The sequence below is a fragment of the Triticum aestivum genome, chromosome 4B, assembly GCF_018294505.1.
Source record: "Triticum aestivum cultivar Chinese Spring chromosome 4B, IWGSC CS RefSeq v2.1, whole genome shotgun sequence".
NCBI lineage: Eukaryota > Viridiplantae > Streptophyta > Magnoliopsida > Poales > Poaceae > Triticum > Triticum aestivum.
In genome coordinates, this window is record NC_057804.1 from 106,718,250 (window position 1) to 106,731,086 (window position 12,837).

The window sequence follows — 12,837 nt, forward strand, 5'->3', positions numbered from 1 at the left end:
CCCCCCCCTTTCCTTTCCTTCCCTCTCTTCCTTCCTCCTTCCCCCTCTTCCTTAGGTGGAAACCTACTAGGACTTGGAGTCCTAGTAGGATTCCCCTCTCTTGGCGCGCCCTAGGAGGGACGGCCGGCCTCCCCCCTTGCTCCTTTATATACGGGGGTAGTGGGCATCCTAGAACGCACAAGTTGATCAAGTTAATCTTTTAGCCGTGTGCGGTGCCCCCCTCCACAGTTACACACCTCGGTCATATCGTCGTAATGCTTAGGCGAAGACCTGCGCCGGTAACTTCATCATCACTGTCACCACGCCGTCGTGCTGATGAAACTCTCCCTCGACCTCAGCTGGATCTAGAGTTCATGGGACGTCACCGAGCTGAATGTGTGCAGATCGCGGAGGTGCCGTACCTTCGGTACTAGGATCGGTCGGATCGTGTAGACATACGACTACATCAACAGCATTGTCATAACGCTTCCGTTTTCGGCCTACGAGGGTACATAGACAACACTCTCCTCTCTCGTTGTTATGCATCACCTAGAGATAGATCTTGCGTGATCGTAGGAAATTTTTAGAAATTATGGTGTACCCCAACAAAAGTGCTAAAGCTGCATAGCCTGATTGCCTAGTTCACCTCGCAGGCCGCCTCCTACATCGGACCAAGACGTTGGATAAAGAGCGGTCATGGGTTTCCGAACACCCATGTAATATTTATGTGGGGGCTGAAGCCGATGACTGGTAAACTTTCAGACATATAAACAGCAGAATATGAGAATAAACTAATCATAAAGCGTAAGCATAACTATTACACATCATGAGTTCATTACACGACTCTTACAAACCGGACTTAACTATTCAAATATGACGTCCTTTGAGCATTGGCCCTCTACAATGTGGGTTCCTTCAAGGACCTCGTCAAAGTACCTCTCCGGTTGCCGGTGCTCCTTGCCTTCAGGTGGCCCTGCAATGGCAATCTCGGTGGCCTTCATCTTCGCCCACTGCACGTTGGCATGGGCGAAGGCCATCCGGGCACCTTCTATGCAGGACGACCGCTTGAGGGTGTCGATCCGAGGAAGCGCATTCACCAGCCGCTTCACGACACCGAAGTGGCTGCTAGGTATGGCCTCGGCCGGCCACAAACGGACTATTACATCCTTCATGGCCAGTCCGGCCACCCTATGCAGCTCGGACAGCTGCTTCAGCTGGTAACTCAGGGGCACTAGAAGTTTTGGTGCAAGGTACTGCGACCAGAACAACTTCTCCGTCGAGCTCCCCTCTTTGGCTCGGAAGAATGCGGCAGCATCCGCAATACTCATCGGTAGATCCTCAAAGGCACCTGGAGAACTCCAAACTCGGGTCAGTAGAATATATCTCTTGCTAGTAAATCTACTCTGCATGATAAAGGCCTTACCAGCCGCAATCTGCCTTGCCTCTTGGATCTCTTGGTGAGCACCCTGGGCATCAACCCTGGCTTCCTTCATGCTCTCAAGAGCTTTGGTGAGCTCGGAGGCCTGTTCCGAACTCTTTTTCTCCAAGGACTCGCACTTGGTGATGGCGTCCTTGAGCTCCTGTTCGATCTCCTCCACCTGCACTTCATGTCTGCGGCGGGCGGTTTGCTCCACCTCCAGCTCCTCGGCCGCTTTATCCGCGGCCGCCTTGCTCGCCTCCGCCTCCTTCTTGGCTTCGGCGAGGACACTCTTGAGGGACTCGACCTCGGCTGCGCCAACTGCGAGAATATTTATAACATTTTTAGTCAGTTTAAAATGACTAACACGCATATAATTTTCAGATCTGCCGTACCGCCACATAGCTTGGGTTTTGTTGAACTGCTTGTTGATGTGGTCGAGTTCCTCATCGGATAGCCGAAGCTACCGATTGAGCTCGGCAATCTCTGTGACCTAAGCAGTAGCCGCCAGCATAGAAGCCTGTCAAATAACATATACAATGCATTATGTACTTGTTTGTGATCCTCTGTTCAGATTGTTCTAATCCGGACAGAGTCTCAGGGGCTACTGTCTACACATGGGCTTCGCCTCACACACACACATATATATATACAAAAAACTTGTGAAGAATATTACATCGCTTACCTCGAAGCCTGTCAGTAGGCTATTGAAAGCTTCGGTCAGTCCACTCTTCGCGGACCGAACCTTCTCCATAACCACACCCATCAGGGTGTGGTGTTCCTCCACGATGGAGGCACGTTGCAGTGCCTCCTGCAGAGTGTCAGCAGCCTCCGGATTAACAGAGGGCGCCGATGAAGCTCCTGCTCCTCCCCCCTCTTTCGAAGGGGGATGTTGGTCCGAACCCGGAGCCGTATTGGTCTCAGGGTCGGTGTTTGGCGAGGGCCCGGACTGTTGAAATCCCCCACCCTCGATAGTCATGGGGGTCGCCGTGCCCCGCTCTACAACGTTCGAGGTGTTGTCCTTGGGCGCCTTCTGGATGGTCTCATCTGCCTCTCCCCGGCCAGTTGATGGCCTTTGGGATGACACCTAGGTGTCCTTCATGGCAGGGGGGAGAGAGGGCGTGAGATGGTTCGTCACTCTCTGCCTCTCTAGAGGCTAGAGAGTTCCCCTCCGAAGAAGAGGGGATCGGGATCTCGCGCGGAGGGCTGAAAAGCATAACAGGATTGGGCATGACAAAGGCAGATTAAAGCGATAATTGAACGAGTAAGTTTCTGACACTTACGTTTTGGCCACGGGCTTCTCCCTTTGGACCCTCTCCAGGCTGTGTTTGGACTCCGAGTCTAAACTATCCGAGAAGACCACCCTCCCCTTCTTCAGAGTCGCCCCCTCTAGGTTCTCGGAGGTTATCCTCTTTCCCCTCCTTGTCTTGAGGGGGGAGTCGCTCTCCACCTCCTCTTTCTCCTCCTCCTCCTCCTCCTCCTCCTCCCCCTCTTCGTCCTCGTCTTCCTCGTGGGAGGAGATGGGCTTGGTCTCTTCGGACACAGCTTCTGGAGGGCCTTTGTGGCGGGGTTCGTCCTTGCGTCCTTTGCTCTTATTCTTGGCCTTCTTCTTTGGCGGCTTATAAGGCGCCGGGACCAGCATCTCCTCTAGCTGAGGAGTGACTGGGTCTTCGGGCAGCGGAGCCGGACTCTTGATCCGCTCCGACTTCTTGGTCCAGCCCTGTAAAGGATGGGTTAATGAGTTTTGTATTGACCGAACATATGAACCGGATATATCTGTTGAAGGTTAAAATACTTACCAGAGAAGCCGGATTCATGGCATTCAGGTCGGCGTCTTCGGTCTGCATGGGCTAGCTCTTCTGCGCCTTGAAGAGTAGCTTCCACATTCCCTCGTGTGTGGTGCCAAGGAAATGTTGTAGCGTCCGCGGCTCCTCCGGCTTGAATTCCCACATGGGGGAAGCCCGGCGCTGGCAGGGGAGAATGCGGCGGAAAAGCATGATCTGAACCACATTGGTCAAAAAAATGTTCTTCCCCAGCATGTTGGTGATGCGCATTTGCAGCGCCTGCACCTCCGTCTGGGACCCCCAGTCAAGGCCCTTCACGTTCCAGGAGGTGAGCCTCATGGGGCCGGATCTGAACTCTGGAATGGCCGCCCACTTAGTGCGGCGCGGCTCAGTGATGTAGAACCACTCATGTTGCCAGATCTTCACGGTCTCCACAAAGTCCCCCTTGGACCATGTGTTGTTCGGCAGCTTGTTGATCATAGCTCCATCGTAGTCCACGTGATGCCCGTCGACCACCTTCGGCTTCACGTTGAAGACCTTGAGACATAGGCCAAAGTGTGGGTGGACGCGGAGGAGAGCCGCACACACGACGATGAACGCCGAGATGTGGAGAAAAGAGTTCGGGGCTAGATCATGAAAATCTAGCCTGTAGTAGTACATGAGTCCACAGACAAACAGGTGGAGTGGAAAACCTAACCCTCTAAGGAAGTGGGAAAGGAAGATGACCCGTTCACCGGGCTCCGGAGTGGGAATGACTTGACCTTCAGGGGGAAGCCTATGCTTGATGTTGGTGGCAAGGTACCCCACACTCTGGAGATCTTTTATCTCCTTCTCGTCACGGAGGAGGCCTCCCACTTGCCTTTCGATCTAGCTCCGGCCATGGTCGGAGGAGGTGGTGGTGGTGGTGAGAAAGACAGAAACTTTGCAGGCGCAGAGAACTTGGGAGATTGGAAGGCTGAGGAGATGTGAAGGCGTGGGGAAGAAAGTAAAGATCCATTGCCCTCTTATAGGCAGTAAAAATGCCAACCGCCCCCACTCATGCCTTGAATCTTGCCTATTCCCGATGAAAGTGTGGGCCGCAAACGGTCGGATTACCCAAATAACATTGATGTGCAATCCCGTATTAAGGGGGCACGATCTCTGTTCGACAGGACATGCCAATGAGGCGTGTCCTCGAAACACGAATGCGGGGTGGGAAAATGGTTTAAAATGCCGAAGGGTCAAGTGTGACGCTTCGCCGAAAAAGTTGTTAGTAAAAGACACTCTTCTTATTATATATATATATATATATATATATATATATATATATATATATCCTGCCTTCGCGGCTAAGGATTGTGTTTATAATGAGAAGCCGGATACAATTCTTTTACAGAGGAAAGCGGATGTGTATTCTTCAAAGAACTCGCCTTGCAATACCGAAGACAATCTGAATGTCGAATAAATCATCATTGAAGACTGGTTCAGGGGCTACTGTGGGAGTCCTTGACTAGGGGGTCCTCGGACGTCCAGTCTATTGGATATGGGCTGGACTGATGGGCCGTCAAGATACAAGACAGCAGATCACCTTTCGTGTCCGGAAAGGACTCCCGTATGCGTGGATGGCAAGTATAGGTGTCCGGATATGTTATTCCTTTCTGTGAAACCGACTTTGTACAACCCTAAGCCCCTCCGGTGTCTACATAAACTGGAGGGTAGGTCGGAGGCAAGATCACAACATTGCTAGGCTAGCTAATCTAGGGTTAGCCAACTAGATCTCGTGGTAGATCAACTCTTGTAACCCCTATACCCTCGAATATAATCAAGCAGGAGTAGGGTTTTGCCTCCATTAAGAGGGCCCGAACCTGGGTAAACATTGTGTCCTTTGTCCATAGTTACCATTGGTCCTCAAACATACAGCTTGAGCCCCGCTACCCGAGATCTGCCGGTTTTGACACCGACAGTAGCCTCTTTGCCCGATGCCGGCAAGCTGGCCGCCAAGGTGTCCCCGTCGTCCTCCGTGGGCTCTTTATCGATCCTTCGTCGCCGGTCCCCAGATCCTCCCGCCTCCCGTACGCCGGTTCGAGGACTTCCCGTCCTCCCTCGGGGCCGGCCGTCTATGAGGTCCTACCTTGGGGTCCGACAGCGGCGGTGGGGGACGTGGGTCGCCGAGATTACGTATCGGGAGACCCACACCCGCCAATGGCTCGGTAGCTTCCACACTGCCGAGCTCGAGGCCATGGAGTACGACCGCTGGCAGGTCCGCTACCACAGCGCAGCAGCTAGGCTCAATTTCCCATCAGCATGTTCGGTTCAACCTCGTTCTGCCGGAGCCAGGGGTGGTGAGCTCAGCTATGGCGCGGGAGGATCGCGAGGCATGGGAGCGCCTCAAGGTCGAGGCCTACATGCAAGAGCTCCGCCGGCAGAACCCAGAGCTCGTGGAGGCGGAGCGAGTGATCTTTGTCGGTGCGGAGGGCGGCGAGGTTATCGTGCTCTTCTCCGATGATGGGGTCGAAGGCGGCGAGGACGGCAGCGCGAAGGGCGTCGAGGTGGGCGGCGAGGACGATGAGATCGACGTCGGCGAGTGGAGGAGTGTCTTCCCCAACGACCCCGACGACAGCACCGGCCCGGACCCGGCTCGCGGCACACCGTACCAGACGAGGAAGGATTGGCTCGACCTTCACTTCGACCGAAAGTAGTTTAGCTTAGTTTAAATTTATGTTTTATGTTCAGTTATGCAAAACTATCAATGTTTATGTTTGAATGCATGCTATTTTGGTTGAACCTGCTTTGAACTTGATCAAATTGAAGTTTACAATGTTAAGTTTAGGGCTCGACTAGAAATGACCAAAAATTGCTAGAGTATATATATCCTCTAAGGATTTTAGTCCGTTAACTTTTAAAGGATCGGCTGGAGATGGCCTTATGCCTTGTTTATTTCAGTTCTTCATAATGTGATGCTCTATATGTGCAACTATTTGCCATGCAGTTCAGTTTCATCAATAACAGTTTCAACAATACCACTATGAATAATGATATTTGGTTGATGTTAAGGATGTTGCAGTTAACATGCCTTTTCGGTTTTTTAACAATAACTAGTGTACTTTAGACCTGCACAATACCAGTTTGAATGACTATATTTACTTGTTTTAAAATGTTATGCCTATTGCAGTTAACACATCTTTCCACTTCTTGTTTTGCTTAACTAGCGTGCTTAAACCTGCACACTGAAGCTATCATTTGTACATTATGTTGTCTACCATGGATATATTTGATTGATGTTTAGCCCGTTGTACTTAACTTGCCTTTATATGTACTCATACAGGACAATATTGAGAACAGTTGTTGTTTACCATCGAGGTTAGTTTCGTCGCATTACTTATATATACTCATTGTTCAGGATATCGGTAGCTGGTGCCATATAGCCTAGGGGATGATAAGGGATTAATCGTCGAATCGGACATTTCACTAAATATATCTGTAGCCCCTTTATTGGTAGGTTTACTATGTCCATATCTAATATATCTGAGGCCACATAACAACATCAATTGTACTGAATGACTAAATATGCAATCCCAGACTACATAGCAACAAGAAGAGTGTTACCTTAATGTTTTGATGATGTCTAGATATACATGTAGTAAGATCTTATATAATGGGATGGAGGGAGTGTTGTACTGCATCATTTTGCAATTGTTGTTTATGTTCTAATATTAACTTGGTGTTTTTAGGTACATATGCCATTGCCAAAGATCCACAGTTCGACCCTTTCTGCGTATGGGGCAATGAGATATTTATGAATCAGCATCAAGTGAGAAAACTGATAAAGATTGTTATTAAAATGGGTCAAAAGATGTCAACCGAACTATTTGTTTACACTTTATGCAAGACAACAGTGAACTGCAGGATGGTAAGTAAGAACTCTGGAGCCTTCTTTTTACTGCCTGTAATGAGTTGTGTTAGATGACAATGTCTGAATCTTTTTCCTTTGCAGTAGATCCTGAAGCAGTTTACTCAAGATTACCTCTCAAACTAAATGATTGGCGGCCGGCCATCACAAGCCGTGTGTGCCTTCTGCATCGAGGAAAGCACAATAGGGCCATTCCGCTTCACCTTGTTCAGCAACCAGAATCTCTCTCGTCTCTTTCTTTACCATCTGTAATAGTATAAGTATATAACTGTGGTTCATCATTCTTTATCTGGTGCTTATGTAATTCTTGAACATATGTACATGTGAATCGAATAATGCATTGGTTGTTTGAACCTGATGGATATAAATAAAGCTATAGCCTACTTTCAAATTCAAATCATGTACAATTTTAAATAGCAGCAATTAAATTAGGGTGAAATTACGCTCTGCAGGTTATTACAGTGCACACGGTCTATGAAGCACAGCGTGTGCGACATACATCATAATCCGACACGGTTCACGGAGAGAAAACGTGTGTAACCATACACATAGTTGCCGTTTGCAAACCGTGTGTGACGTCAGACAATATCACAAACGGTGCGGAAAAACTAAATGTGTGTGATTGTCTTCCTATCGTACACGGTTTAGAATGATGAACTGTTTGTAATGTGCCAAGCATCGTAAACTTAGAGCTAGTTTGCTACGTGCCTGGAATGTGCCTGGAGGCCCTGTACTGCACCTGGAAAAATCCCGTGCCTGGAATGTGCATGGAATGCGCCTGGTTTTAGGCAAAACCACAGAACGCCGACTGCGATGGCAATGCGAGCACAAACGAGTGGCAAGGATGAAGCATTTGAAATATTCGAGATATCAGAAACAGTTTTATAGGGACAACTGCATGCATCAAGGCTCCTTATTGCCGACGGTTTCTGAGTCGTGTGGGAAGAACCCCCTATCGCAGCCACTCACTAGGTGGCAGTTCAGAACGCCGTTGCGAAAGGGGTTAAAAATCATTTGTATAACACATTGCTGCACCAGTGTCATCCAAGCGCCCATTTGGATAGTAATATGCCTTGGGTACTCGGGCGCATAGACTATCAAGCTTAGTCAGCAAACATTGGTCTTATCAAGCTAACAGGGCTTGATTAAAAAAGCCTAGAATCTCAAAAACCAACTCACCCATGTTTTTCTATCCCTAATATTATTCCAATCTGGATATGAAAAACTGAAATATGGATTTGAAATGTTGCTGAAGTTTTTTATGTTGAAACCTGCAAACCTTGGGTTATTTGAATTTACAGAAAGCACATGCACATACCGTGAAACCTCAAAAGCTTGGCTTATTTGAATTTATAGAGAGCACATGCACATACAGGACACTGGTGCTGCATGCCGAAGCAACGAAACCGGGGAGTGTCCTCCACTTGTCTCCCCTCACTCCCCGCTTAACGCTCCCTTCCCTCCGTCCAAGCTCTCCTCCCCTTGAAAGCCACGCAATTATTCCGACAGCCCAAGAACAGACCAACGCCATGCATCCATGCTCTTGTCGCTAGGAATTGAAGTGACCGGGAGATCATTGCGGGCCAGTGTTCCTGATCAGGAGAAATCGTGCCACTAATTCCGAGGTATTGTGGATGGTTACACACATTGTCGTCCCTATGTTTAGTTTCCTGAAATTTTGCTGTTCATCGCCATGGCGGCATCTTGAATGCTGTGATGTTTCAGGGTCCGACCTCTGCGTGCGGGCAGAGAGAGAGAGAGAGAGAGAGAGGACGTTGTGAGGAAGCATATATGAACGGAGTTGCATGAGGTGAAGGGGGACGAGACGATGGCCCTGTTCGATCGGAACCAGAGGCCGCGGTCGTCGCTCTTCTCGACGGCGACCATCGTCGTCTTCGCGGCGCTCTGCCTCGTCGGCTTCTGGATGGTCACCCCTCCCTCGCCGGAGGCCGTCCCGGCGGCCACGGCGACGGCGTCCACTGCGGACGTCAAGAAGGCGGCGGAGGCCGTCGTGAAGGAGAAGGAGGAGGACCGCTCCATCGACGCCACCAACAACTTCAAGCAGGACAGTGCCAACGTCGTCGCGGAGGCCACTACGGCCGCTGTGGAGGCCGAGAAGCCCACCGTGGATGCCAAGGGCGGCGAGGCCGACGGCGAGAAGCCGGCGTCCAAGAACCAGTCGTTCGATGACGAGAACGGCAGGACGGAGGGCGGCGAGCTCGTGAAGCCGGAAACCGCCGAGACGGACGGCGCCGCCGCTGCCGCTGCCGCCGTGGCTGCTTCCCAGGGGAAGAGCGTGGAGGACACGGTGACGGACTTTAAGGAGCAGGCTTCTACCGACACTAAGGAAACCGTAGGCAGCGGCGGTCAGGACGCGAACACCGAGAAGACGCCGGCTGACACCAAGGAGAGCATCGTCAGCCAGGAGGAAAACCCGAAGGAGGCCGCCGGCGGCGGCTCTTCCAAGAAGCAGACCTTCGACGACGAGAATGGCAAGATGGAAGGCGTCGACGTGGTGAAGGATGACGGCAACAAGACGTTCATCTCAGAGGACAATGCCAAGCCAATAATGGAGGAGACGACCACTGCCGCCACGGACAAGATGGAGGACGCGGCGGCGGTCGGGATATCGACTGAAGCCTCCTCCGTCACTAATCCGGACGATACGAAGAGGTCGGACATTGTCGAGGAAGATCAGAAGCTTCTTCCGGAACCGCTGCCGAACGGGCAGGCGGAGCTGCTGACGGAGCCGGCGGCGCAGAACGGGTCGTTCACGACGCAGGCCGCGGAGTCGACAAACGAGCAGAAGACGCGCGCCGAGAAGAATAAGAATAAGAAGAAGAAGAAGAAAGCGGCAAGCAAGGCGGAAGCGGAACCGGAACGGGAACCGGAGGCGGCGGTGTTGTCGCCGGCGCACGTCTGGAAACTGTGCAACACGAGCACAGGCGAGGACTACATCCCGTGCCTGGACAACGAGGCCGCCATCAAGAAGCTCAAGACCGACATTCACTACGAGCACCGGGAGCGGCACTGCCCCGCGCACCCGCCGACGTGCCTCGTCCCGGCGCCGCCGTCCTACAAAGATCCCATCCGGTGGCCAGTCAGCCGCAGCAAGATCTGGTACCACAACGTTCCTCACACGCAGCTGGCGGAATTCAAGAAGCGTCAGAACTGGGTGAAGGTCTCCGGCGAGTACCTCACGTTCCCCGGCGGAGGCACGCAGTTCAAGACCGGCGGCGCGCTGCACTACATCGACCTGATCCAGCAGGCGTTCCCGGAGGTGGCTTGGGGCCGCCGGAGCAGGGTGGTGCTGGACGTGGGGTGCGGCGTGGCCAGCTTCGGCGGGTTCATGTTCGAGCGGGGCGTGCTGACCATGTCGTTCGCGCCCAAGGACGAGCACGAGGCGCAGGTGCAGTTCGCGCTGGAGCGCGGCATCCCGGCCATCTCCGCCGTCATGGGCACCAAGCGGCTCCAGTTCCCGAGCAACGTGTTCGACATAGTCCACTGCGCCCGATGCCGAGTCCCCTGGCACATCAACGGCGGATTGCTCCTCCTGGAGGTGAACCGCCTGGTCCGGCCCGGCGGTTTCTTCGTGTGGTCCGCCACCCCCGTGTACCAGAAGCTCGCCGAGGACGTGGAGATCTGGGGCGAGATGGTGAAGCTGACCAAGGCCATGTGCTGGGAGATGGTGGCCAAGACCAGGGACACCATCGACCGGGTGGGCCTCGTCATCTTCCGGAAGCCGATGAGCAACCATTGCTACGAGACACGGCGGCAGACGGAGCCTCCGCTGTGCCACCCGTCCGACGACCCCAACGCGGCGTGGAACATCTCGCTGCGGGCATGCATGCACCGCGTCCCCACCGACCCGTCGGTGCGCGGGTCGCGGTGGCCGCAGCCATGGCCGGAGCGGGCGGAGAAGGTGCCCTACTGGCTGAACAGCAGCCAGGTGGGCGTGTACGGGAAGGCGGCGCCCGAGGACTTCGCGGCGGACTACGCGCACTGGAAGAAGGTGGTCCAGAACTCGTACCTGGCCGGCATGGGCATCGAGTGGAAGAGCGTGCGGAACGTGATGGACATGCGGGCCGTGTACGGCGGGCTGGCGGCGGCGCTGCGGGACATGAACGTGTGGGTGATGAACACGGTGAACATCGACTCGCCGGACACGCTGCCGGTGATCTACGAGCGGGGCATGTTCGGGATATACCACGACTGGTGCGAGTCCTTCAGCACCTACCCTCGGTCCTACGACCTCCTCCACGCCGACCACCTCTTCTCCAAGCTCAAGGCTAGGTAGGCATGCATTCCACCCTCTACTACGCCGGCCGGCGGACTGATCGCCATTGGAGTACAATCTCCTAAGAAATTTGTGGGTGTGGCAGGTGTAAGGTGTTGCCGGTGCTGGTGGAGGTGGACCGGATCCTGAGGCCGAACGGGAAGCTGATCGTGCGGGACGACAAGGAGACGGTGGACGAGATCGTGGAGGGGGTGAGGTCGATGCACTGGGAGGTGAGGATGACGGTGTCCAAGCACAAGGAGGCCATGCTCTGCGCGAGGAAGACCATGTGGCGGCCCACGGAAATGGAGCCGGGGCCGCCCACAAGATAACCTCACCTCGCCTCGCCGGTGATCGGAGTTAACAGCTAGCGCGCCAGTCGCGATTAATTGATCTGATTGGCCGATATAGGTTTCAAAAAATAAGCTTGTCTAGATGAAGATGAAGTGCGTACATAGGTTCTGTGTTGGTGTCGGCCGGTGTCTAATTAGTTCTTCTTTCTAAGGTTTTTCCTCCAGTGTGAATTGCCATCTGTTGTATTGCGATGGAATAGTACGTAGGTGTATGTGTGGCATGTTTGTATGTATGTATGCTATTGGGAACCAACACTTATATGACTTATAATCCAATATACATAGCTAAGAGATTGATCCCCACTTAGTTACATCCTACGGTTTCTCTGCTCTCGTATGATTTTTATCGGATATCTGTTCATTGGCGCGCCTCTCCACGGTTTGTGTACTTCCGGTTTTGATAATAGACTTCATTTATTGCAAACTCTCGGTTTATCATCGCCCGCTTACTCCAAACTCTTCACCTTTTTCCTCTCTCGTGATATGGGGCAACCTCACTGTCTTCTGCTCTCGTGACGCTCCCTACGCCGGCTTGTGTAGGTAGGCTGTCACGGAACTCTGTGACCTTTTTCTTCCTTCTACCAATGCAATGATACGCCTCGGCGTATTCACGAAAAAAAAACTCTTCACCTTTCATATCAAGCACGGCTCTATACCACCGATCACGATTTCCATCTCCATGTATCTAGTTGAAATGTTGACATAATTTCGGAACGGGCCTTATGAGTTTGCATATGCATATATTCAGTAGGCTCTTCATACCATTGCGGTGTGAAAGTATGGGACTTAAGTTTGCAACAAATTCATACTCGATTTGCTGCATGAAAACTCTGCCTAACAAGTTGCATATGTGCTTTCTCAATATTGTCTCTAATTCTTAATCGTATTCTTATTGAAAACTATGACATATATTTATGTTTTGCATCAACATATTTTATGATTTTATTTTATTCACGGGGTTACAATTTTGTAAACGATATTGATATTCTCTGATGAATAACATTGTATTTCTATCAGAAAATTACTCTGCACGAACCACGAAGGTACATCACTTCCGGTAGTCTGTTAGCAGCGACGAAGCCACATAAAAATCCTTGGGGATAGGAGTTGTAATATAAAGTTATAAACCTCCCCCAAAA

At 51.9% G+C, this 12,837-nt stretch overlaps 1 protein-coding gene across 1 annotated transcript; it reads left to right on the forward strand.

The window, feature by feature from the left end:
• Positions 1–8,562: 8,562 nt before the first annotated feature.
• On the forward strand, positions 8,563–12,011 carry LOC123094570 (probable methyltransferase PMT26). The gene is made up of 3 exons (XM_044516543.1): positions 8,563–8,694; positions 8,795–11,362; positions 11,452–12,011. The coding sequence occupies exons 2-3, from the start codon at positions 8,898–8,900 to the stop codon at positions 11,675–11,677; spliced, it is 2,691 nt and encodes an 896-aa protein (XP_044372478.1). The 5' UTR covers positions 8,563–8,694; positions 8,795–8,897; the 3' UTR covers positions 11,678–12,011.
• The last annotated feature ends 826 nt before the right edge of the window (positions 12,012–12,837 follow it).